The sequence below is a fragment of the Crocodylus siamensis genome, chromosome 12 (assembly GCF_052110815.1).
Source record: "Crocodylus siamensis isolate JL-2025a chromosome 12, ASM5211081v1, whole genome shotgun sequence".
In the NCBI taxonomy this organism is placed as follows: domain Eukaryota; kingdom Metazoa; phylum Chordata; order Crocodylia; family Crocodylidae; genus Crocodylus; species Crocodylus siamensis.
The window spans coordinates 10,490,136-10,517,070 of record NC_143406.1 but is presented as its reverse complement, the minus strand read 5'-3'; the positions used below and the strand labels follow the sequence as shown (position 1 = coordinate 10,517,070).

The window sequence follows — 26,935 nt, the reverse complement described above, 5'->3', positions numbered from 1 at the left end:
AGACTCAGGTTAGGAAGAGGCTTGTATGCTGACCAGAGGGGAGGTCACTGCACCGTTAGACGGAGCTAGGGACTGTGCATCCTTTCTGTCTCTGAGGTCTGTAGCCTGTAGCCTGTGGAGCACTTGCTGGTGGCCTGAAGGGAGCTGGCTTTGTCCTTGGTGTTGGCTCTTCCTCATTATTTCCCACTGCTAAATGGCACTAAAAGACAATCCCCAATCCAACTAGGGTCTGTGATTGTTTCAGGGATGTCATGGGATTGCTGGGGGCAGGGGTGATCCAGGCTATTGTGCATGAGTGGGGTTTCCTGAAGACAGGCTCTCTGCTGGCTGTGTTGTCTTCTTCTGATATTGCACTCTGCTTGCTTGCAAGTGCCTGTCTAATTTATCTCATCCATTTCTGTATATTGGTCTCTTTTGTATGTCAGTCTCACCATAAGGTATCTATCTAATCTCGCCATGGCGCTCTGTTCTCCCTACAGCTTATTGTCTAATCCATCTGTCCTCAACCTTTTCCATAGCATGACCTCATGTTACTACAGAAAAAAAGTAATGGGATCCTCACACTTTTAGCCATACAAAAAGGGGCTGATGGTGACTCCTTCCCCTCCCCCCCCACCTGATACCATTACACTCAGGTTGGGAATATTAGACACTGCATTCATTTTTCCTCATAGGATCTTGTTTTCTTGCTCCTAGGTTTAGGCACTTTACTTAATGTGGCCTTCCTCATTTTTTTTCTCTTTCCTCTTTTCTTCCTTCCCTTCTTGACTCTGGATACCTGGTTCCTCTTCAACCATCCTGACTGGGAGGGGTTGCAGAAAAAAATGTAATCCATGGCTCAACTACTCCCCCATCATGTCCTTTCATCTCCCAACCCTGAGTCATTCATCATTTCCACAAAGGTTTTCAGGTCTGGAAGATCTCCCAGGTGGTAGTCACTTCCAGACTGATTTCAGACATTTGTCTCATCACATCCAACTTTGTGTCGTACCTTTTCTAAGATCATCATTTTGAGCCAGAACACCCCTTTCCCAGCTGGGAGCCATCTACCATGACCTGTCTTCCTCTCTTCCACATCTCCTTTTGCCGCCTAAATCCCTCTCCAGCATTAGCCCCATTCTTTTCCATCTCCACCCTGCCTCATCTAAGGCCTGAAACCAGAGTCCTGGGAGGAAGAGATCTCTCTTACTGTGTATTGCCCAGTCTTCTTGTGCATTTAGCCTGGTGGACCTGAGAGACGGTTTCCACCCCAGAGCCATATTGTCCTGTGAAGTGATGTGGGGAGAAGAAATCTATTCTCTAGATGTTTCCTCTTCTGTCGTCTTTCCTCTAGACATCTACATTACCTGCTTCATTCTCTAAGCTATTTCCTTTCTCTTGGCCTTGCAACATGCAGAGCTGAATCTTTCTTCTATTCTGGTGTTTGATCTCTCTCACCTTCTCAGACACTGGCTCCTTTCCCTCTGCCCACTGGCAGCTCTGGACTGTACATCCAGTAATCTTTGTCCAAAAGCCTCAGTTTCCTTTACTATCCAGTACCCCGGTGCATCCAATGGCCCCTTAGATTCCAGCAGAACATCCTTTTAAGGCAGCAACACAAGAGTTGCCTGAGCAGCGAGAGATCCAGCAAAGGAAGGGGATGGGGGTAAGGTACAAGGGGAGGCTGGGATCCTGAGCACTTAGGAAATCTGCCTACTGCTACTGTTCTTTTAGAGAGAGGGCTCCAGTCCCCGGGGAAGTTCATCTGGTCCCTAAACATGCTGAAAGCCTCAGTTTTGCTTCCCCTGGGGTGGGGGGTCTTCGTAGACACAAGGGAGACAGGACTTGCTCCCTAGAGAGGAGCCTGAACAAGAGAGATCATGTGTCTCTCCCTTCCAAGTGAGGGAGTAACCCCCATTTATTATCACTTATTGTGCCGCCGTGACACACTCTAATTTTCAATACGCTGCTCTTGAACTCTCAGCGAGTCAGAAGAAAAAATCACCTTTGTTTATGGTGCAGTAGAACAGCAGCTGCTGACTCCCCGCTTAATTGAAATGCAAATATGGCACATTACGGCTTGCGCCCCATCTCTCTCCAGCTGCAACAAGTAGCCTTTGCAGTCCTTTAGTCTTTCTGCTCCAGAAGAGCTGAGAGTCACACACGCATCTGCAGCCTCTCTGCTGACCCCAGGCCTTCTCTTTACCTTTCTCCCGCCTCTTCTTCCAGCATGGCTTTTTGGCGGGGTGCTGCATTGCATGAGAATGATACTGTTTTCCTTGTGGCTCCAGCTGAAGCTCCCTTGAGCTGCTCATCTACCTTGAGCAGGTTGGGCAGGATGGGGGAAGACCTCTGGTGCTGGCCAGAGGGGAAAAATAACCTGGCTGCTTGAGCTTTTTGCCCCCTGTCTCTTGTAACTACTTGAAAGAGCCTGTTCCCATGGGCTCATCAGACTCTGGAGCAGTCCAGTGAAGTGAAGTGAGAAAAGAATAAAGCCAGTTTAAGAAGCCTAGTAATGGTATTGCCTCAGAGAGAAAGACACAAAACCTCTTTGGAAAAGGGGCTTGTAGCTGGAGGAAGCTTTTTCCTTCGGCATCCTGGCACTGAACAGTTAGAGGGAAAGGACGAAGGGCAGTGCGGGATAGCAGCAATGCACCCGTGACTCAAAGAAGTCCCCAGTCTCCCCAGCATGCTTGGAGTTGGTAGTTAGATGGTGCAACAGGGAGGATGCCGTGCCTGTTTCACTTGTGTCTTGCCTTGCAGAAATCCCCAGAGTCAGCAGCCCCAGGAGTGGATCAACTTAATTTTATCTCTTTCTCTCTTTTCTTTCTTCCCCCTCCATTCCCAGGTTCTCTGGCAGCCAGCACTGCGGACACATACACTGTGCATACCAATATCGAGAACATTACCACTGCCTGGACCCGGAGTGCAACTATCAGGTAATAGGGGTGGGCACAGCATGACACACTGTCTTTTCTCTCTGTGCTGGACATGGGGGGTGGAGATCCTGTTTGAAACTTCCAGAGTCACATTGTTTCCAGTCAAACCAGTCTGGCACCACTGAACTCAGCTTGGTTACTCTGGATATGCACCTCTGTAGCTGAGAGCAGAACATGGATCAGCTGGAGTCATTGGGGTACTCCAGATCCACACTATCATAACCAAGAGGATAAATTTGGCCAGGTTCTAAATCGTGTGTGAAAACAGGGACTGCTGCTCAGTGAACTTCTCTTCCTCACCTGCTGCCCAAGTGACATTACAACAGCAGCAACCAAACACCCAATAAGACCAGACCGCAGCCCTGATCTGTGCTTGGGGTGGGCAGAGAGCAAGGGAAGGAGCACGTGCCGTGCTGTAATTACTGGGAGGACTGCCAGGGGAGCCACGTCAAGCCAGCTCTGAATCACATGCTCTGTTTGTTTACCCTCTTGCCTGGTCTGAGAGCATGACTGCCATCTCTGTGGTCAGGATCCGTGTGCTTGTGCGTAGGGGGGAATCCCTGCATGTGCCTTGGTTCTTTGCTCAGTGTGACTCCTGCCCCAGCCCCAGGGGGCACTGCTGTCAAAGGAATGGGTCTGACCACAGCAAGGGAAGCCAGTTTAGCTCCACTGAGTTTGACAGCAGGTTTCTGTCAGTCAACCTAGAGTTTAACCCAGGGATGCTGGCAGTGACCCATCTAAACCAGAGTGGCAATCAGGTGAGACAGCCCCAGCCATGGCCCGAGCGCCTCTATGCACAAGGAGCAGAAAGGAACGCAAAGGCTGGAAAGACAAAAAAAAACTATTATTCTGATTGGCCTTGTGATTATTTCCCAAAGAGTCTGGGAGTTGCTTGCAAAGGAGCTTTCTAGTCTCACAGGGAATAAGGATTTAGGCTGCTTTTTAAAATGCAAATTATTTTATGGCTGAGATATATTTTATAATAAGTAACACGCCATAATAAGTGGGCACAAATTAACTCTGATTGGCAATAGGAATCCTGTGCGTACACCCTGGGAAATTGTACCTCCAGCCTCCTCAGGTTTCCTGTTGAAATCTATAGCCACATATCCACTTGGAATTGATCAGGATTGGTATTATAGGAGCAGTGTGGAAGCGATAATCATTTGTCTCTTATGAAGGGAAGCTGAAAAAGTTGTTAAACATTAGAATACTGGCTTTTTCAATTTCTCCTCAAAATAAATGAGTATTGATTTCCTTAAAAATATGATTTCTTTTCCCACCTTCACTGTTTAATATCGATGTATGTGGGAAATAAAAGCAAAAAGTTCTATATTCAAGGCACTTTGTCTACCCTGAGAGTGGGGCACTGATGCATTAGCCTAGGTAGGCAGAGGATGAAAGATCTGGTCAGCTGCTTCAGTCAGGGGCCAGGGATACTTAGGTTCATTTCTCAACTTTGCCATTGACTTCTTGTGGCCATTGGCAAATCGCTTCACCTCTTGATGCCACCTCTTTTCCTAGTAAAGCCAACCTACCCCCTCTGAGTATGGTGAGGCTAAAGGTCACTGATGATTTTAGAGAACTTGGAAAGCTATTGATGAAGGCAGCAGAGGAGGTGAAAGTATTTTCACCCCACGTGCATTCTGATGCAGGTTTAGCAGTCGGTCTCACCCCTAGAGCCAGGGATACTGAAACTGGGATCGCTCACTTTCAAACAGTATAGTTCACTAGTTTCCTCTGTAGCGCATAGCAGTTCTTGAGCTAGAAGCAGTTAAAAGCATGGCAGAAGAACTGTGTCTAGAACTGCGGGGAGCTCATCTTGGACAGTGGGCTAGCTTCGTTTTCACTCCCCACTTAAAGCTAGTGAAACGGTTTTTGTTTGCACGCATTTTCCCTTTAACAAAGATGACACACAGAATTGCACCCTAGGGTGGCAAACACATTTGATGACTGAGTTTTAAATTCACACTAGGGGAGGTTTATAAAGGCAGGCATCCAGGAATGCTCTCCTGCCCCTTCACATGCCTATACGTCTCACTCTGTCTATCTCTGTATCTCCCCAGAGATTCACTAGTAAACAGGATGTGATTCGACATTACAACATGCACAAGAAACGTGATAACTCCCTCCAGCATGGCTTCATGCGCTTCAGCCCCTTGGATGACTGCAGCGTGTACTACCATGGCTGTCACCTGAATGGGAAAAGCACACACTACCACTGCATGCAGGTAACTTGAGCAGGCTGGGGAGAAACCACCATGGCACATGGGGAAGACTGTAGCAACAATGAAGAACCCAGAGCCACTTTGCCTAACCCATGCCTCTTGTGCTGCAAACTTGAAGGCTCCTGAAGTTCAGGCTCCTAACATTTTCCCTTTTGATACTAGTGAGAGCATCCATAGAGCTTGACCATAGCCTCCTCTGGTCCCTCCTAGTTCAGCTTTCTCTATGAAGAATCTGTACCCAGTTTCCTGGCTCTGTTGACTGAGCAGGACCATGAAAGATTGCATCATGAGGGGCAGTGCTGTTCTACATTTATCACAGCCTTCTGAGTGGGGCACCGAGATACAAGTATCTCTGCCTGTCTATACCTGACTGACCCAAAGAGATGCTCCATCTCTGTGGGACTGTTGGAAGGACAAGTAGCACTAGTACCTCTGCCCAAACAGACCATCTGACCTACCTTGCAATAAGGCCGCTTCACCCAACATCTGCCCTTTAACACTGATTCAAGTTTCTCTGTAGCCATCTGCTAGGACAATCAAATATTAACAGTATTTAGCTTGAAATAAACCTAGACAATCTGCCCCCCTTGCCAGCAGTGCTAAAGGAGAAGTTATGAGAGTTATCAGGCATGGATGCAGCATGGGTTGGGAGCATGGTTAGGTTTTAGTCACCCATGTTTTAACCATAGTGCAACCACCCTTGGAATTCCTACAGACAAAGAACTTCATTCCTTTATTGTTTCTTACAAAGTCTAGGTAGGTCCATGCTGGCTCACCCATCTCCTAGCGTGGGATCCAAAGTTGGGGTAAGGCTGGGGAGTGGACACTGCATCCTGAAACTTTGCTGGGTTGATGGGCAATGGTACATGTAAGTCCCCTGGGACTGTTCAGACAACCTACGTGAGATCCTGCCAGTCTGCAAATCGGCTCCTGCTTCCTAGACTGTCCCAACAGCCTAAGACCCCAATTAAAATCAGTGGACCTTAATCATGCGCCTAACCACTTTGCTGAATAGCAGTAGACTTAAGCACATGTTTAACTTGAAGTAAGGTTGGCTTTTTTAAGTCAATGGGGCTTAAGCGCATATTTTGTTAGGCACACACTTAAATGCTGTCCTGAATAGGGATGGATTTAAGCATGTGCTTAGTACTTTTTGATGAATTAGAGGCTTCATCTGATTCTCTATTAGAGACTTGTTCTTGTTATTTCGCCTGCATTTTCCTTGTTTAGTGTCTTGCTGCATTGACCAGGATGGGAGTCACTTACTTTTTTAAGTGCAGTCAAGACTCTACCACCTTCAGTCCATCAAAAGCTGTGCAGAGACCCCTGTGTAGACATCTATATAAGGGTAATTTTGCCCTGTGCCCAGTCCCTTCCCATAAGTCAATTTCCATATAAGCAGTAGCTTCGAGGAAAGGTATCAGAACGTAAACTCCTAATTAAAGGGAATATTGCTTAAATGGCAGGATTTGTGCCGTCTGCCTCATGGGATTTTTTTTCTTTATGTCCATAATTGGTGTGGATAAAATTCAGTTAGTTGTTTATATAAACTGACATTTTTTAGGCTTTAACACCAAGAGCCACATTGCAAATTATTCCTAAGGAGGTTTTTGTTTAATTCTTTTTTTTAATGCCGCGCAGGGTCTGTCTTTTTTCAAGGTGTCAGCACGGAGAGAGCGAGGCTCTTTTATATTGGAAATAGTTGGAGATCCTTTTATTTTTTGCTCTGGGTATTTGTCAGGGGGTTTGTTATTGCCCGTTTGAATCAACCTGGGCTAAACCGAGAGGTGGTGTTTTCGTTCTCTTCACTTCTGAGATGGTGCAGACGTTGGCACGCGTCGTCCTAGAAGAGAAGGGGGGAAGAAACCACCCTCGGCAGGGATGATGGCATTGTCAGATTCCACCGGTTTTTTACTCAATATGGCAAGGCTGCCCGCTTTGCCCTGCGGAAGGCAGGTTTGCAGCATTCCGTTCTCGTCACACCATTCCCATCTGCTGTAGAGTTTGAAATTATTGAATTAATAGCATGGAAGGGTGATGGGAACAAGCCACCGGTTCCCTGGAACAGGCTGGCTCCAGGATTCCCACTTTGTTCTGTGGCTGGTTACAATGGAATTGTATACTGCAGGTCCTAGAGATGTGGCAGGCCTTCCTTCTTCTGCTACAGAGAGGAAGGAGACAAGCAAGTAACTCCCAGTCTGCCCAGCATTCCCCACGTAGGTGAAGGGCTGGAATAAAAAAACTTAAGTTATTCCAGTTCTTCCCAAAGTGACAAAGGCTCGTGACAGTGCCTGTCAGTCTCTTCAGACTTCCTCAAGAGCAAGTCACTTTCCACTGCACCTTTGAGCGGTAGCCATTATCCTTCCGTGTCTCCACCTTTCCTCTTCATCCTTCCCATTGTTCATATTGCTTCATCCCCAGAGACTCGGGCTCTTTGCCTCATCAGACTTAGGTTGGAAATCAAAGCGATGGTTTAATACTCTGAAGGGAAGTACACAGAGGTGACTACAATATATATTGCTGCTTGTTTGTTTATTATTGCTGCTAGAAATAATGAAGCAATATAGGCTGGTCCAGGGAAGTGCTGATGTTCCTTCCCCTTATTCTTGGGCAGGTGGGTTGTAACAAAGTCTATACCAGCACCTCCGATGTGATGACCCATGAGAACTTCCACAAGAAAAACACACAGCTGATCAACGATGGGTTCCAGCGGTTCCGAGCCACTGAGGACTGCGGCACTGTGGAATGTCAGTTCTACGGCCAGAAAACCACTCATTTCCACTGCAGGTGAGATGGGCCGGGGAGGGTGGCCTCTAATCCTTCATTAGAGATGCAGCCCCTCCAAAAAAAGTCTTCATTTCAGGATTCTATACAGGATTATGCACAACCAATCTTTCCAGGAAGCTCCATGGTATTTCACTGGTGGAGCAAAGGAAAGAGGTCCAAGTGGAAAACTTTGATGAACCTCTGTCAAGGCAGAGACCCCAGTGATCCCACTGGAAAGGTCACTGCTGAGAGAAAATGTCATGATATTATTCATCATTCTTGTGCTCGTGAGTTCTCCATAAGCACCAGCTACTCAGCTCTCCCATCTTAAGGCCGAACCGTGGTCTGTGTTACATTAGTGCCTTTGTCATCTGGAAGAAAAATGAGGCACAGCGGGTGCATCTACGTGGTCATTAATGTGCCGTAGTTACTGTGCATTAAGTTAAGTACTTGCATAACCAAGTACTAAATCAACACACAGTAACTGGTGCTACTGCGCAGTAGCGTCGGCACATGGCTTTTTATTGACGCTAACTGTGCAGTAGCCTAATACTACTGCACAGTAGTGTATTAGCACAGGTTTTCCCAGCACGCTACTGCGCAGTGTTATTAGGCTACTGCACAGTTAGCATCTCATGTAGATGCTGCACCCAGCTAGTGTCTTTGTTTATCTCTAGGAAAGACCCTGAGTCCACCTTGGGCTCATACACGGTTTGGAATCGTGAGTGGGTGAGTTGGGTACGTGTCTCTCTACATTACGTTGGCTGCTTTTCCAAATGGGGGCAGTTATTAGCAGCTCCGATATCTGGCAGCATCTTATTGTCCCAAGTCATCCCTAAGAAGACCCGACAAGCCCTCTGCCAGCAGGGGCCACTACCTTATAATGGTCATGGCTTCCATTCCAGAGGGGTGGGCGGGTAGCACAGCAGTGCTTTTTCTGCTCTGAACTCATGCAGCCCCCCACCCTCCCTCATGCCCTCATAGGCGACCTGGATGTACATTCACCTTCAAGAACAAGTGTGATATTGAGAAGCACAAGAGCTACCACATCAAGGATGACGCCTATGCCAAGGATGGGTTCAAGAAGTTCTACAAGTATGAGGAGTGCAAATATGAGGGCTGCGTTTACAGTAAGGCCACCAACCACTTCCACTGCATCCGGGCAGGCTGTGGCTTCACCTTCACTTCCACCAGCCAGATGACCTCCCACAAGCGCAAGCACGAGCGCAGGCACATCCGCAGCTCAGGAGTGCTAGGCCTGCCCACTTCCCTCCTTGGAGCTAAGGATAACGAGCAGGAGGAGTCCAGCAATGATGACCTCATTGACTTCTCTGCCATGAGCTCTAAAAACTCCAGCCTGAGTGCCTCCCCAACCAGTCAGCAGTCTTCCGTCTCCCTGATCATCCCAACTCCGCCCTCCTCAGCTGCAGAGCTTGTCTCCTCACAGGCCAGCAAGCCTGCCAACAGCATGCCACCAGCCACCAAGATTTCTGGCCTGCTCTCCCACTCAGCGCTTCTTGGAACAGCAGGCTCCTTCTTCTCCATCATCCCTAGCCGGGTCTCCACGCCACTTCCAGCCAGCTCAGCCAATCTGATGGCAGCTGGTTCCTCCAGCACCAATCCAGCATCCTCTGCTTCTGGCGATTCTCCCTCCCAAGCCGTCTCAGGGTCCGGTGAGTCAGCAGCCACCTCATCCCCAGCTCCAGCAGCGTCCATTATGGAGAGGATCTCCGCCAGCAAAGGATTGATCTCACCCATGATGGCCAGGCTGGCAGCAGCAGCACTGAAACCATCCATGGCACTTGAAGCAGGTGAGTCACCTTCCTGGGAAAATGTTTTGGGAGTGAGAGACTTCTGGTTTGGAGAGAATGGGTCAAATCACCCAACCACCAGCTGGCAGCTGAGCTTAGCGGGTGGGGGGAGAGTTGTACAAGAATACTGCTGGGAGAAGCCATTCAGCCAATCCAGCTGAAGAGTTGGGATCCCAAGGTGCAGTCTTAGCAGGGGGCATCTCTGTGGAACCTGATATTGCCCACATAGCTGGAAGAGAAGCAGGAAATGTGTGCAGCTTTTGCCCATAAATAGAGACAGCTTCTCTCAGCTGCGGGGAAGGAACGTGTCCCTGGGTGTCACCCGTCAAGCTGTAGGCTGGAAAGTGAGTGGCATTGTATTAAAAGGGGAATGGATTGAGAATTCACTGGAGCCCTGGGGCTAGTGAACAGCACCTGCTTCCATGATCCATCTTCCAGCCCTAAGGGTTTGGCTACTAAGTATGGGCTTGTGGTTCCTTTCTTTCCATGGAACAGCAAAGTAAGTCAGATCTGAGAAGCATTTAGAGCCTGACTGGTATATCCCTTTCTACCTCCTGATGTCCCATTCCCCATTCAGGTTTGTCTTCTTTGCTTCATAGAGGATTATAGGGCTGGAAGGGACTTCAAGGGCCCTCTTGCCTTTGGGGAGGATCAGCTTTCATCCCAGACAGATGCTCCTCCAGCCTCTTCTTGAAATACCTTCAGTGAAAGAGTCTACAGCTTCCCTGGGAATCTTGTGCCATTGTCTTTTGTTGGGTGGACACATCAGCACATTTCCTCCAGCTTGTCACCACCTTTTGGTCTTTTCCCCCTCTCCCCATCTTCTCCTACTGGAGCTCTGGGGTGGGTTCCTGCTGAGCTCTGCCCCTGTCGTCCATCCAGTGTCCCACACACCAGCTCTGCCCTTGGAGGCCTTGCTGACGTATCCCCAAGCAGAATCTTTTCTGCTTCATCAGGACCCTGTTATGAAGCTGAGCTTCTGTCTCACAGGAAAACAGGGCAAAAGAAAGGACAAGTAGGAGGGATGTTGGAGATGGTCTGAAGAAATACACAGCAGCAAGGACCGTTCAGTGCCTGGCTGGTTGCTGTAGACAATCCATAAGGAATCAGGGGAGCTGTGATTGGGGGCACGCTGCCTAAGAAAGAAGGTAGAACATCTGCCGAGACATAACCATACCTCCAGACCCAGAGCCAGGCTGGCCAGGGGGGAGGATGGTGAAGCCAGTAAGAGACACAAGGGGAAATGAAGAGTCTGGAAACACTGCTGTATCTAGTAGCGCTTCAGAGGAGTCTGACAGCTGCAGGTTTCTTCTCATGAACTGAGCTGCACCAAATGCCTCCCTCCCCTTCACCTTGCACCTCTGCTGCAGTAATTACAGGACAAACAACAGCATTGACCCTGGCACTGTGCCAGGCAGCAGGCTCCTGTGATATGTCCAGTCCATCCAGCACTCCCTTTTCGCTCCAGTTCATTTCTTTCTCTTTCATCTCCCCTGTCTCTGTCCTCTTGGGGGAGGGCGGGAGCTCCCCCCTTTGCATCCTCCGGCAGATCCTCTCCGGAGCTGCAGTAGTGGCTCACGCATTCTGCTTTCCCAGATCTGATCGGCAGGTAGCTCTCCTTCTCTGTGATCCCACAGCCAGCTAGTCCCCTGGGAATCTGCCAGAAGCATTGACATTTCTTGGGTGCAGCACGAAGATACAGCAGAAAGATGGGAGAGGACCCCACAGTGGGACCAACAAAACCTTTACCTGCTGCTGTCTAGAACCTACATAGACAGTTAATTTGCAATCAGCCTTTGTGGCCAGAACGTCTCAGGCCTCTTCTAGAGATGTGGGCTACGTGGCTCTTGGGGGCACCACTGTGAATCCCAGGTACTCCAGCTAGAAGCAGTCAAATTGCTCTAGATTTCTGCCAGTGTACTTGAGAGGAGTACATGCAATGGCAGACTGCCTTTGCAATTCCTCTCGCTCTGCTGAAAACCTTCCCATCACCTAGGCCCCGAGGGAGGCCACTTGGCTTTGGGTAGGCCAGGTGGATGAGTTGGCTTTGCCCCCATCTGAAACCGATTCGTCCATGAGCATGGAAGGGAGGGGACTGACGCCATCTGATCGAAGAAGGGGAAAGACCTTATCACATACTTTTTTAATTATTATTTTTAAAAGTCTTTTCTCAAACAGGGAAAGGTCACGGAAGGAATGGTTTCCCTTTTATTTTTTAATAAAATGCCACTTGCTGTCTGTGAAAGAGCTCACCGTCAGCTGTAGTGCCTGAGGGTAAATTAATATTTTAGTCACTTGGGGATTGTGGAAAAAAGCTCAGTGGACATGTTCCTGTCAGCGACTTTTTTCCGCTTTTTGTTCTCTTTCTATTTCTTTTCCTCCTCCTTCTTACTTTTTTCCCTTTCTTTTCCCTTCATTTCTTCCATCCTCTTTTTTTATTATTATTTCTTCTCCCCCTAAACATATACAAATATATTTAATGATTTTTCTGATTTAAAAAAGAAACCCAAAAAAGACTTCTCTTTTGTCGGGACAACTTGATGGGAGAGAGGTCACGCAGTTTGAACCAATCTGATTGGCTGTCAGCTTCGATAGACCTGACACAGCAGATGTTCCTTTTGGGCATGCTCAATGGAAGGCTGGAGCGGTCGCTAAGGCAACGGCAAGATTGGGGAATGGAAAGGGGGCTTGACTAGCAGTCGAAAGCTGCCACATTGCCTCAGCATTAACAGAGTCTTTAATAAACGCTTAAGAGGCAGCCCCGCAAATTAGTTATGACAGTTTGTGGAGAGAATCAGGTCTCCCCCACGCTCCTTCCGCCCTTCTCCTTTAAAGGGCCCGTAGCCTGGACAACTTTGACATAATTTTGCAATAATTATCACTTGAAGAATTTCCACGCTGGAGTGGACGTCAGAACCCATCATGTCAGTCCAGCAATAAACGCTGACCAGCAACCCAAGCACTTCCCTGCCTCCCCCTTTATTTTTTTCTTTCCCGTTATTGGGTGGTGGTGGCGGAGGTGGTTTAATTCATTTATTTCCCTCTGTCGCCTCGTTTTACCATTTGTACATTCATTTTCAATTCATCTTTCATGTTTTGGCCTCTCTGTCTCCTTCCCTCTTGCAGGGAATGGGCAGCCAACAACTCCCAGCCGGTTCAATCCAGTTCAAGTGAAGCAGGAGCCTGCCGAGAGCTTGGGATCCTCCTCTGCAGCAACCCAGGAGTCCTTGCAAGAGCACAGCCTGGACCTGAGCGTGAAGGATCACGGGTGAGAGAGGGAGGCAGGCAGGCATGGTTCCCCTGAACCCGGAGCGCCCAGATCACTTGCACACATGGCAGTGCTAGGGGAGCCATTTGCGCTAAGGTCTTTCCATGTGTGGGGAGGTTGCGGTGAGTCAGAATAATCTGTAAATTGAGAAGGGAAGAGTCTTAGAAGCACCCTTCAAGGCACCCATGACTTCCTCACACATGCATCCTCTGAGGCCCTCGCTGCATGACAAACACCCGTTGACTTCGCTAGGCTCTGTTTGCAGATCAAGAGCCTCAACAACTTGCAAGGCCTTGTCTCCTACGCTAGACCACTGGCCTTTCCCCACCACAGTTTTCCTATCGCCACCCCTATTGTTACACTTGGGGTTGAAGGTTGACATCAAGGCCGTGCCTTCGTGAAGGACCCTGTCCAATGCCCGGCGAAGGTGGTGTGAGGTGAATGAAGGCGGTGGTGACAGGAGGCAAAGAAACCACTGGAGTACATCAGCGACTCCTAGTAGCCGGTTGTCTTCTTTCCCCTGGCCAAGGCAAAGCATGCCCTTAGAGCAGTGTGGGTTTTGATAGCCACATTGATGCATCTGTACCTGCACAACATAGAGCCCCTGTCTCACAGCGTCCACCCTTGTAACGGAGAGCACGAGCTTTCTGATGATTTCTAAATGAGGAAGACTACGCTGGTGATGAGGTGTATGGGACTAGTGAACTAGGTTAACTGGAGCTCTTGAGGTTTCCTCCCCCTACTTTAGTTCAGCTGGGTCTGGGACAAAATCCTTGGTTGTGATCAACTAGTCCCGCTCATGCTTCTCTAATGTCAGGGTTGCCATCGGGTATCTATACAGCTCTGCACCCAGGAGCCTGAGACTTGGTCGCAGTGCCCTCTTATTGCCTGTAGGTTGAAGACTTGAGGACGGGGAATAGGGAATGGGCTGAGTGTCAGCTGATAAGGAAGAGGGAGCTATGCTGGACATTGGAGGTGGGAGCTGGAGTGCTGAGCAGTCAAGAGATCCATCTTAGCTACGGAAGCTTGACCTGCCCAAGGGAAGGTTGGCATCATGTCTTCCTCTGGATGCCGCAGGTGGGGAGAGAGGCAGTTTGAAGGGAGAAGAATTAATCTCAGTGCTCATGGTCCCTGTGCACATCTTAACTGAACCCTGTTGGTTTGTGTGTTCCAGTAATGAATCAAATGGCCACGCAGTCTCGGCAAATTCATCTCTTTTATCCTCGCTTATGAATAAGGTAAGAGCCATCCATCAAACGCCTTTCATTCCCCCCCACCAAGAGAAATTAAAGCTGCGATGGCGAGGGGGGAAGAGATGCGTTTGTTTTTTAATGTTTTGCCTCTAATAAGATGAGTTTGTACCATTTAAATTTTGAGACCATTTTTCATCGGGTATAATTTCAGAGCCACTGCTTACGAATTAATTTAATGAACTGGCTGAAGAAATATATCGCAGCCTCTGACACCTTTTTTTTTTTTTTTATCCTTTCCAGACAGAGGAGGGCTCGCAAAGACTTTCTTTTTTTTTTTTTTTTATTTCCATAACCTGGCAAGTTTGCTCCCCCTTTGTACTCTCATGCCTTTTATTTATTTCTTTGGAAACCTTTGCCTTCATTGGGGAGGGGGGTCATTTGTTCTTGTAAAAGAGAAAAGAAGAATAAAATTGGAAGATTTGAACCAAAATCATCAATTTCTGCCTTTCTGGCGTGAATAATGGTGTCCAACAGAGCCCGCTTTACCATGCTTGGGAATATTTATTTTAAATAATGCACGGTTTCTTTTTCTTTCCTTTTTTTTCTTAAATTATACATCATCTCAAATATATTTTTCCCTTTCACATGATAAATTTTACTATAGTGAGATTAATTTTGCAACTGTATACAACTGCATTAGAGATCAGGGCAGCCTCTGAGCCACACTTTAATATCCTACTGTGTGATAGGTTTTAGAGGCATAACTATTGCTGTCCCTTTAGCTGTAGGCATTGCATCCAACAAGGCCATATAACCCTCAAGAAAGGGCAAAGTGACTTTGTCTGATGCTCCCCCTCCTCCTCTTCCTTTATCCATTGGCCTTTTTCCTCTCAATTGTTTTGTTTTCATCCTTTAATCACTTTTCTCCTCCGTTCTGCTTTTCTCTCCACTGGGTTTTTGGTGGTTCCTTTTCCCCTGAGCTTCTCATTGAAGTGGATTACTACTTTATACTCCTTTGTTTTTTCACCCACCATTCTCTTCATATCTCCTTCACCCAGTCTCTACTCCCAAATCTTCACATCTTCCTCCACTGAGTAGACCGCTGTATCAGAATCGCCACCGCCTGGCACCTGAAGCCGTCCTTACGGCCCCAGCTCAGGAAAGTCCTTGAATGCAAGTCCTACTGAAGTCAGTGAGATTTAAATATGTGCCCAAAGTTATGCATTTGCCTACAGGCTTTCTGGAATCGGGCAAAATAAGTGCATCCTGGGTGCAAAGAGGATTGGTGGCATTTTATTGCTAAGTGTAGAATTACATGATGACTTAAAGTGTATGGCAATGGAGAATCAGGCCCATTGACTTCAGTGGGACCTTGCATAAAAGTAATGGCTGCAGATTCAGGCTCCACGTTATCACTTGTGTATGTGCAGGCGCATACCTCTTTTTCTGCCCAACTGTCCCTCCTGGGGTTGAGGAATTCTTTCTTTCTTTGCATGAATTTTTCCTGGAAAAAAAGAAAAACCTCTCTTAGGGCATGGAAGGGAGCACTCCAAAAGGCTCCAGCGAGTCAGACGAGCAGAATTCCTAACACCCAGCCACACAGGGCTGCAGGCTGCACGTGAGGGATGTATTGTAACAGCAGGGCTTTTACCTTCAGGGGGCCTTTACAGAGGGTTCCCATTCTGCATGGCAGTTGTTCTGCAGTGTATTCAGGGGGGCTGTCAAGCTTAATTAATTGATGTTTACAAAGGGCTTTGAGATCCTCAGATGGGAGGTGGTTTCTAAATGCAGAGACTGAGCTCAGTTTGCATGCGTGTTGAGTTCCACAGCCCGTAGCAGAACTACTCGTGTGAGTTGGGGAGCAGGATGGCACCCCTGGGGTACTGTCAGACATTTATCATGAGAGAGAGTTTGCTCTGTAAACACTGCTAAGGAACTTCCCTTTCTGGCTGAGCTTCTGCCTGATCCTGCAAGCCTTGAGCAGCAATAGGCTGCAGTCCCTCCGCAGAGGGTTTGTAGCTCCAGGCCCTGTTTGTATGAACCAGTCATGTAACAGAGAGGGTGAAATCCTGGCTCCAGGTACATGAATGGGTTTTTCTGCAAGGACTTCAGTGGAACCAGGATTTCACCCAGAATTTGAGAAGGTTTATACATCCTTTGAAGATATACATATATGGCAGTTGTTATAAAGGAGTGAGCAAGGCTCTGCAGTTAGAGAAGAGGCACTCTGAGATCCTGGGATGGAGAGTCCTGGAGAGGAGCAAGCTGTTATTAATTTGTTCTGAAGCTGGGTGTCACCTGTGCAAACCTCTTGTCTTATCTTCCCTGGTGATCCTGAAAATACGGTTTGTACGGGACACTTTCAGGTGGAGCCATGTTGGCTGGGGACTTGAGCCTGATGGACTCTCCATGTTCTCACCACAGGTGTCCCAGACCAATGCCAACCTTGGCAACCTGATGAACTTGAAGACAGAAGGAGATGGCAGCCAGGCAGGGGCTGGAGAGCCAACACCATACTTGGGCAAGGCCGTGAAGGCACTTGTTCAAGAGAAACTCTCTGAGCCCTGGAAGATGTACCTGCGCAGGTAAGAGAGCATGGAGCCAGGAACAGCGTCCTTTACAAATGCCAGCTCTTGTAGGAAGGGCTAAGATGGTGTTCCCCTGACAGGTTCACCTCAGTTCAGTGTAGTCAGTAACATCTGACTTTGAGGGCCTAATCCCATGAGATGCTGAGCCCCTTCTGCAGTGCACTGAGCTCCCTCAGGGGAGGAGTGTTCATATCTTACAAGAGATGCGTAGCACTTTACACAACTGGGACACGAGATTCCTTTGGGAGGTAGCTAACAGCCAGGGCCATCACCTGGCTGCAGTATGGTGATGTGCTCTTCATCCTGAACCCTCCTCTGGGGATGAAGAAGTGAATCCTAGGAGCTTCCTATATCAGTAATCTTCAGCAGGGAGCCATTGTTAGATCATGTACCGTTAGTACCTGAAGATCACAGCAGCCATGAGAGCACTCACAGTGGAACTCGGCACCCCTCGTCTGGTCTTACGGGCTAGTGAAAGAAAGCAGGAGATCCACAGGGCTCTGTGCAGCTGACTGGTTCCTGTTCTAAGAGACTGTTTTTCTTAGAGACAAGGAGGCTTGTAGGAAAAATGGAACGGGGATAAAACTCACCCACACACAGACACATGCACATACGTGCCTGGACAAACATGATTCAGGAACTAATGGATACGCCCATGCAGACATGTATGGTTTTGTTTTCTGACATAAACACCTGATTGCATGTGCCTGTGGACATTTTACAGAATCACAGACACTAACACTGGGAAGACCTGTAAGGTCTTCTAGTCTTTCTGCCCCTGGCCAATGCAGCATCCTGCCCTGCCAGCATTTTGTCCTCTAATGATGCCACACTGCTTAGGGACAGCAGCAGACCAGGGGAGAAAGCTGACAGTGACCGGGATTAGGTGGTAGAATAATCCTCCAGGAGACATGGCCATCAGACTAGAGGGACTATTGGTTCCCTGCTCCACAAGTGAAGCCCCAAATTGTACTGTCCGGTTTGCATCCACAACATATTGCACACTTGGCTCGCATCTGCTGTCCACTATGATATTGGATGGCTCTGTCTTGCTGCTCTCTTCGTTTCCTCTCCCATTGAATTTTCCCCTATTGAATATTAGCTACATTTTTCCAAATATGATCTCATATAGTGATTTCCTCTCTAGTCTCTCTAGACCCCTTTGTATTATTTCTTTCCTCTTGCCCTGGTGCTTCCAACTCCGCCCAGTTTAGTATCATCTGTGAATTTCATTAACATGCTGTTTACTTCTTCTCCTAGATTACTAATGAAGACGTTAAATAAACTCAGACCTAACCAGACTCATCCTCACAGCACTCCCGAGATACCTCCTCCCAGCTCAGTGCATTGTCGTTTGTCATTACCCTTTGTTTACGGTCCTTCAGCCAGTTTTCAATCCGTGTGGCAAGGTTCACATCCAAGCCAATTTGAATTAATTTTAAGCATATGTGAGAATCGGTATCAAAATGCTTTCCTAAAATCAAAATATATTGCAGCCCTTCATCCACTCATTTGATAATTCTATCAAAAAAAGCAATTAAATTTGTCGAGCAAGATTTATTCTGTATAATCCTGATGCTGTTTATTGCTCGCAGTTCCTTTATCCCGTGGATGTTTAATGATTTTCTCCTCCCTCTTAATATTTGTTCCATTACTTTACTGGGAAGAAAAGTTAAGACTAGAGGTGTGATAATAGCCGGGATCTCTTGCCTTTTTTATTCTCAAGGCATCAGTGCCTGGGTGATTCCTGCCAGCTTTCCGGTGCCCTCCCAGCTTCTCTCTTCACTTTTGAAAAATAACACATAGCAGCACAGTAAGTTGGGGAGTTAATTCCCAGCCTGCTCTAGGACACATATCAGCCAGACGGGCTGGTGTGTGCATATTTACATTTTCTGAGCATTCTCTTATCTGCTCTTCTCTGCGGCCTTCATCCCGTCTTAATTGTCCGGGCTTTAGCATTCATAGTAAAGGCAGATTTAAAAAAACAGTTGAGTACCTCGGCCATTGTGAAGAGGCCTGCTTTCTCTCCAAGTACAGTACCTCTTGTCCCTGATAAAATAACCCCGTTAGCTTGCATTAACTGGTGCTGCTATCTCATCCCTTATCAAGTCCTTACTCTCCCTTATCTCTGCCCTGCCAGCCTGAACTGACCCTCATGTTCTGGATCCACTGCCCTTTTCCTTTTCCAGCACAAGCTTCCTTTTGTTATTTTAACCTTAGATTTTCAGAGGTCCCTCCTGGGACCACACAGGCTGCTGCTTGCTCCTTGCCTTTCTGCTCTGCAGAGGAATTATTGTCCATCACGCCTTAATTGCCCAGAATTCCTCAGGCTCCTTCCACACTAGTGGGTTTTAAATACTTCCTGCCATTGCACCTTGCATAGCAGAGTGCTGAATTGCCTGAAAACTCATGTGCCCATGACGTTCCCAACTGTGGTGAATCCAAGCAGTTGCTGGTCGCTGGCATCAGGATTCTGTGTTATTCTCTCCTTCTCGATTAGTTAGTTCCTCCCTGATGGAAGGCAACAGGTCCTAGATGGTTTCACCCCTCGCTGGAGCAACTGCTTTCTGAATGCTCCCTTCAAACAATGCCACCCTCCTGGGCTTGTTGTAAGCCGCACGTTTGTCTCATTTGCTCAGGTTTGGTACCAAGGATTTCTGCGATGCCCAGTGTGACTTTCTCCACAAGGTGCATTTCCACTGCGTGGTGGAGGAATGTGGTGCCCTCTTCAGTACTGTCGATGGGGCCATCAAACATGCCAAGTAAGTGAAAGAATGACGGTCAGGTGATGTGTATTGAGGAAACCCCGAAGTAGGTGCAGTGTGGCAGGGAGAGGGGAGGGGCATCCTGTAACTCTCTGGTGAGGAGCTTTCCTATGTGTGGACACAGTGACTGAGGGGGCAGCAGTCCGAGCATCCACAGTCTTTCTGCATCCAGCTGATTCTGGTGTTGGCTCTGGGCACACCCTGTGAGTTCAGTAACTTCAGCCGCTCAGCCTTTGGCAGATGGGCATCGTGCCCACTTAATAGTGACAGCCAGGCTGAGAACTACCTAGGAGACCGTATGCACCAGAAACACTTACGGGCCCAGCAGCAAAGACATGCACTAAGTCATAAGAACTAAGAAAGCATGCAGGCAGCACCTACACAGACACCACTCCCTGTTTGTAATGCCTTCCTTGGGGCAGAGGACACAGTGCCGTAGCCTCTGCAGAGCAGCAGGCCTTTCAGTTGTAATGGTGCCTATTGTATTTGTCTCACCCTTCTTTCTGCAGATCCATTTGAATAGACTCCTGCTGTAATTGCTGCACACAGGAGCTGTTCCCCAGGTCCCTGCTTGCCTGACTGCATCTAGGCAGGGAACTCGGATCTGGGGAATGAGACACCCCCCCAGCCCAGCCCTGTGGGGGCATCCCAGGCCTTGGCTTCTTGTCACCTGCATAGCGCTCCAGAAAGCAGGGCAGTGCTAAGATGCAGGCAGTTGAAAAGTGCTGGTGTGTGAGCCAGTTCCTGAAGTCTGCACCACACTCAGCACTCCAGGACCTTGGGATTGGGCCCCATTGTTAGTACAAGGGCACTAGCAAAGGAAGGGCGGGATCTGGGGAGGCAACGGTCACAATGCCTAATACATCTTTTCTGCCTGATGTCCATGGGCCAAAACTCGGGCAAAGCTTCTCTCACAGTCAGTGGGAGCTTTGCCCAGACAAGGACTGAGTGAAGGGTTCAGGGTTTGGCCACTTGACTAGAGATGTGTGGCAGTCTCCCACGCCATCCAGTGGACCTCACTGGCAGGAAGAGGTTCTCCTCTAGTTTTCAACTGATTTCTCCAAGCTGACCCCACCCCGGGCACCACCTAAAATCACTGTTCTCCCTCTTTGGGGCCAAATCCAGAAAGATGTCGAAAACCTGGGGGAGCTGAGGTTGCCCAGCAGACCCACAGAATCGCTCAGCATTCGGCCATGCGTCTTCTGAGCATGTTGTTATTGGTCCCACTGACCCGGGGTCATCACTCCTGCTATTCTGTCCAGGATCCTGTGACGCTCTCTCTCTCCCTCTCCCTAATGTGAACTACTGCCTCTTCTCGTTGCAGTTTTCACTTCCGCACGGAAGGTGGAGCTGTGAAAAATAATGCCGAGTCTCCCTTCCCAACCGCTGCTGAGACCAAGACCTCCTTGGCCCCCTCGTCACCACCTGCGACTTCTGCCACCCTGGCAAGCGCTCCCACTCTGGATGGTGCCCTGAGCCCAGCGACGGTGCCCTCTGCCCCCACGCTGCTAGCTTGGAAGCAGCTGGCTTCCACCATACCCCAGATGCCTCAGATCCCAGCATCAGTGCCTAACCTGGCAACGTCACCCCTGGCAACAACTTCCCTAGAGCATGCCAAGCCTCAGGTCAAACCCGGATTCCTCCAGTTCCAAGAGAAGTGAGTTCCTCTGGTGACAAGGGGATGTCTTGCAGTCCTCTGTAGCATTCAGTGCATCCCTTTCAGCCCCAGGGATCAGGCAGAGTCATCACCTTCCCATTACGTTCCCATTCTATGCAGCAACTTTGCTTCCAGTTGGTGCTTCCAGCCTTCCCAGGACACTCTGCCCCTGTCCCCACCCTGCAGGAAAGCAGCCTCAAAAAGTCTAACAAATGACTTGCCAAGCACTTAGAAACCAGCACATCTGGGAACACTTTTAGATAAAGTCTGGGGAGAAATAAACCCATTGACATATCACCGTAGCCTCACTGTACTTCCTGGGCTGTGAAAACAAATGCATTTGGCTTTGCATTGTCGCTGAAGCCAGATGGTATGGGATAAAGCATGAGAGCATTGCAATTTGTTCCAAAGGGAACCTGATTTGCCTGTCTGTAGGTCTTGTCACAAACCCAGTACTTGGCATGGTCTTGCCTAAGGTTTGGTCAAACTGGTATGGGTTTCAGGCCAAGATGGACCAGATTTAGGCTAAACTTTGGACAAGGTTCAGGCAAAATTGGGCTAGTATCTGGTGGGAATGAGAAGAAACTGAGTGATGTGTGATGGGAAACTGAGTGAAAACTGATATCACCAACTTTGTTTCTCTTATAACTGAGATTGGTGGCTACAAAGCCATCAGTGCTGACCAAGAATAGGTTTGTACAACCTCTGGGGAAGGAAACGGGCTCCACAATACCACCTGCTGCCTCTATAAGAGCATCAAGTCTGTATCTCAGTCTGTGCAACGCATTTTCTCAATAAAATTGATAAACTGGAAAAAAAAGAAAGTGCTCAGCCTCTCTGATCAGACAGCAGTGGGTTTACCAATGGTGAGGGAGGGGGAGTAGATATCCATCACCTCCTCCTTTGGAAGAGCTCTGCTTTCCCAGCTAGGCTGCTGCATGAGGGTAGCAAAACGCAGTGTCTTATTTACAGTGTTAGTAGCTGCTGTTTAAAAAGTGTTTAACTAAAGGGACTTGTAAAATAGTGACAACTGCACATCTGCATCAGCGCTCTTAGCAAACGTTCAGGGGCCTTCAAACACTCCTAGGAAGAAGGCAAGCTTCACCTCCACTGTAGAAGTGAGGAGAAAGAGAGAGTTTAAGTAAGTGTCTTACCTGAGGCTGTAGGAGGAGTCAACGTCAGACCTAGAATTAGACATCAGGAGTTCCTGGCTCTCTGTCAGGGACTCAGCCTTCCAAGGCCTTGCCTCTGTAGGCCTAATGCTGACTCACTTGTGTCCCCTTTCAGATTCAGTAAATCAAGAGTGGGTAGCAGAGCAGGTAGCACTGGGGCCAGCAAGAGACCAGTCCCTGGCTGTGTCAAGCACTAAGCTCCAAATCTGCCCCTGATTGCTCACAGCTACAGCCATATATTTATGGATTGTGGGGCCCCAGGACAGGCAGCCAGACCATTCCACTGACTGAGTGACGACACATGGATTTTGCCCAACCAAGGGAAGCCCTGGACCTTGTAGCAGGCGACCCAAAGGTTTCAGCAAAGTTTTGCAGCTACCTTTGTCCATTAACAGGGGAGTGTGACATGCGAGGAGAGCAGTTCTCTCCTGGGTCTGAAGCTTTCCTGGGAAAGTGTGGCCTGCAAAGACCACAGATCACAGCATGCAGTCCACACACCCTAGTACAGAGAACACAATGCATGCTGGGATCTACAGTAATATTTGTAGACTACAACTCTTGACTAATTATGGAGAGATTCATGGGAGCTCTCTAGGCCACACTTGGACTAGAGGTGTCACTTGGGCTAAGTTAAATGAGTGAATGTTGGGAACGATGCCCAGGTGTGAAGGGGGGAATGAAGATGATGATTGGGTTTTGGCTGTGTTCCAGCGACCCCTGCCTGGCGACAGACTGCAAGTATGCCAACAAGTTCCACTTCCACTGTCTCTTTGGGAACTGCAAGTACGTGTGCAAAACCTCCGGCAAAGCAGAGTCCCACTGCCTGGACCACATCAACCCCAACAACAACCTGGTGAACGTTCGAGACCAGTTTGCTTACTACTCGCTGCAGTGTCTCTGTCCAAACCAGGTAAGCATCATTCAAGGAGGTGGCTCAGGCTGGGGTTTGGGTGTGAGGGAACAAATGCAGGAAAAGAGGAATGGGGAAAAGCATAGGAAAGATATGAAAACAAGCAGGGGCCCTATTCGTGCCTTGGTGTGAAACTCCTGAATTACTGAATGGATCTAGCAACTATTCGAAAGGTGTAAACTAGAGAGAGATTTGAATCCAAATTCTGAAGTTCAAAGTATTGTCAGGATGCCTTTGCTTGGTCTTGAGGGAAAGGGACGTGTGGATTTATACTCATTACCACTGAAAACTCCAAGTAGGGAGAGGAAATAGTCTTGGATGGTCAGAGTGATGCAAGATTAAATTAAACAAAAGAGAATGTAAGAGGAGTATCCAGAAAAGAAGCCTATCGGACAGTAGGCAGTCTCCAGCAGGAAGTGGTAGAGGTACCATTGAGAATAAGACTGTTGAGTTTGCTACGAATGAATTCACTGTAGGGAGCAATCCTGCTCTGGGCCCCTTGAAGGGTAAGCAAGGTGGCAGTAGGTCTTGCTTATCTCCATCATGAGAGAGAAAGTATGGGTGGGAGTAGGCAGATGGGAGCAGTCACCTGCATCCATCTAAAATAATCTGATTGGCTTCCCTCCAGCACTGTGAATTCAGGATGCGAGGGCATTACCATTGTCTTCGTCCTGGTTGCTACTTTGTGACCAACATCACCACCAAGCTGCCCTGGCATGTGAAGAAACATGAGAAGGCAGAACGAAGGGCAGCCAATGGCTTCAAGTACTTCACCAAGAGGGAAGAGTGCGGCAGGCTAGGTAAGTCCATCCTTTTTTTGTACCTCCTGGACTCAGTACCTGGGCTGCATTCATTCCTCAGCCTACGGGCTTCAGCACTCTCCCTGTGCAGTGGCCATTGCACCAGTTGTGATAAACCCTCCTTTGAAACCTCTGCCTGGGCTGAGGTCCCACAAGTTTAGCTCACGGGACCATTAGACCCACTTTCAGCCATGTAAAGAGTTCCCAGGGGCTGCAGAAGTGAACAAATGACAGGAGAACATGCCTCCCGTGTTTAGTTGTAATTCGTTTGCATCTAACGTCGGTGACATGTTGTAGATCACATGACCTTTAATTGGGGATGGGGAAACCAAAACAGGCGTTCCCCATCCCCCACCAGCCTCCTGTCCTCTGCTCACACCTGCGAGCTTGTGTATAATGGCTGTCCGCTGGTCTAGCCCCCTGTGTCTGCGGGTCCCAGAGCATTTGACAGAGATTGATTAAATAAGGCTTGTGTCACCTCTGTGACGGGGGGGCGGGGCTAGAACTCTTGTCCCCATTTGCCAGTGACAAAAAGACGGAGAGTTTTTCCCCAGTCGCAGTGTGATATGAAATCTGGCCCTAATCATCACAGCACAGACACAGGAGCAGAAGGCGGAAGTCACAATCTGGTCGGGGAGCTGCACGCGGGCCCCAGTTCTCACAGAGGTGTGCAAAGTAAAGACTAGGCGCAAGCTGAGTGCAGCAGCGATCTGCAGCCTAACAGGGAGCAACCTCCCCTGTGCACCAGCAGCTCCTGCCCGCAGCGACCCTCCCTTCAGCGCCACTCTTCCACTGGCCGCAGCTCCTGAGAGCACCTGACCCACGGCGCAGCGCTGAGCGAGTGCCTTGCCTCCTTGCCAGCTACATTAGCCAGCACCAAAGTTGGTTACAAAGCTGCAGAGCCTAAAAGCCTCCAGCAGCTTAACGAAACGCACACACACGAGAGAGGGGAGCGTGAATCTCCCCCCGCTCCCTAGCAGACACTGTCCTGAGACCCCCACCCCCACTGCCGGGATTCGCTCATCCTTTCAGCCCTGTTTGGCTTGATTTTGCCTTCCAGCCACCTTTCCCCATCAGCACTGGCTGGAGGCTCACACTGCCAGGGCAGCTCCATAGCTTTGCCTTGGCTTCCCTGCCCTGCACATGGGGCACTCAGCGGCACCAGGGCAAAGAAATCACAAACCGGCCTGCTGCCACCAGGAAAAAACTCTTTCCTTTGGCTTCTAATTCATGAAGAATTAATGCCTGAGCGATACCTTGTCCACGGTCACCAAGGCAACCGGTGTCAACATTGAGGCCGGGCCCTTACCTGGGTCTCCACTTACAAATGTCAGGAGATCCAGCAGTTGCTGTTATTTACTCAGCGTGGCATGTTTCAGGTGATAGCCAGGGCTAAACAAAGCCGGCTGGTGATACATGACACCCGCCTGCCCGCTGCCTGGGCAACGGGCGAGTCTTCACCTGCCCTCTGCCGATACTGTTTCAGTCCTGCCAGCACTGTTTGTTCTTCTTCCCAAAGAACAGCACCGCGCCGCGGGCAGGGCCGACAAGGTGGGCTGGGTGGAATAGCTAAGCAAACGTCGGCTTGGCATGCACAGGATGCGCCTCTCCGCCAGGAAGACAGGCAGGCCGAGTTGTTGGCAGTGCCGTTTTAGAGTACAGGCGTCTGGTCTCGGCCGGGAGGGGCAGGGACGCGTGGCTATGAGAATGCACGTGCATGTGTACAGGTTTCCAGGTGTGCAAATGTATCCACACCTGCGTCTGGATGTTTCGCTGTGTTGGCGCAGGCAGCTCGATGTGTTCCAGCGGCCGTGTGTGTTTTGTGCAGGTGTATGCAGGCATATAGAGGTGTGAGTGTGTGTATCCACTGCTCTGGGGTTAATGTGCATGTGCAGCAGGGACATGTCTGGAAGCCAGCTATGGGTTTTCTGTGTACACGTGGTAGTGCAGGCCTGGGTATGTGCACACGTACAGCCGGTGCCTGCTCACAGACCAGTCCGTGGAATCTTGCATGTATGTATGTGTATGCACCTGCATTTTGTGTCTGCAGACCTGTATGGAAATGTGTACACATGTGTGTCAGGTGTGTCATTGTAGGGGGTGAGGCGTGTCTGTAACCCTGCGCTGGGGGGCACATGCTGAGGTACAGCTGTGGGTCTCTGGTGGGAGGTCACATGCCAGTGTTTTTTACTGGGACAGGTTAAGAGAGCAGCTCTGCAAGCCACAGGGGCTGTCTGGAAACCCACCACACATGTTCCCAGTGCACGAGGCAGCACGTATGAGGGGCAAAATGCAAGAGTTGCTTGAAAGGAAAATAGCAAGGAAGATAATGGATACTCCATTATCCATTTCAGGCTGGACATAAGGAAGAATTTCTCTACTGTCCGAGCCCCCAGGGTCTGGAGCAGTCTGCCAGCGGAGGTGGTTCAAGCACCTTCAAGAGTAAATTGGATGCTTATCTTGCTGGGATCCTATGACCCCAGCTGACTTCCTGCCCTTTGGGCATGGGGCTGGACTCGATGATCTCCCGAGGTCCCTTCCAGCCCTGATGTCTATGAAATCTATGAAATCCTTCTCCTACTCCGCATGCACCTCGTCTATCTTGGCAGCATCCTTGTAAACCTAACACAACACCCCCATCAGCTAACCAGGAATAGCAGTAAACTCTTCCTGGCTCCTCCACATTTGATCTGGAGCTTGCATTACCCAGCGCTGGGGGAGTGGAGGGAACTTTTCCCTGACTGCTCAGCAAGGGAACAATTTAATTTTTGGTCTGGGGCTGCCGCTGAGAAACCTGCAGCCATTCCAGAGTTCTCCACCCCATCAGAAATCAATGTGGCGGTAGCTTTGTGCTGTCTC

At 49.0% G+C, this 26,935-nt stretch overlaps 1 protein-coding gene across 4 annotated transcripts in view; it reads left to right on the top strand.

The window, feature by feature from the left end:
• The window catches only part of CASZ1 (castor zinc finger 1), a 231,389-nt gene that overhangs the window by 191,589 nt on the left and 12,865 nt on the right, over window positions 1–26,935 (top strand). For all 4 annotated transcript variants that reach the window (XM_090024012.1, XM_090024011.1, XM_090024010.1 and 1 more), the window contains 11 exons: window positions 2,828–2,918; window positions 4,985–5,149; window positions 7,761–7,933; window positions 8,897–9,723; window positions 12,850–12,991; window positions 14,166–14,229; window positions 16,609–16,769; window positions 19,412–19,534; window positions 20,862–21,194; window positions 23,078–23,276; window positions 23,905–24,076. In XM_090024012.1, coding sequence (XP_089880138.1) covers window positions 2,828–2,918; window positions 4,985–5,149; window positions 7,761–7,933; window positions 8,897–9,723; window positions 12,850–12,991; window positions 14,166–14,229; window positions 16,609–16,769; window positions 19,412–19,534; window positions 20,862–21,194; window positions 23,078–23,276; window positions 23,905–24,076 — 2,450 coding nt within the window. The remainder of the gene's footprint in view (window positions 1–2,827; window positions 2,919–4,984; window positions 5,150–7,760; window positions 7,934–8,896; window positions 9,724–12,849; window positions 12,992–14,165; window positions 14,230–16,608; window positions 16,770–19,411; window positions 19,535–20,861; window positions 21,195–23,077; window positions 23,277–23,904; window positions 24,077–26,935) is intronic.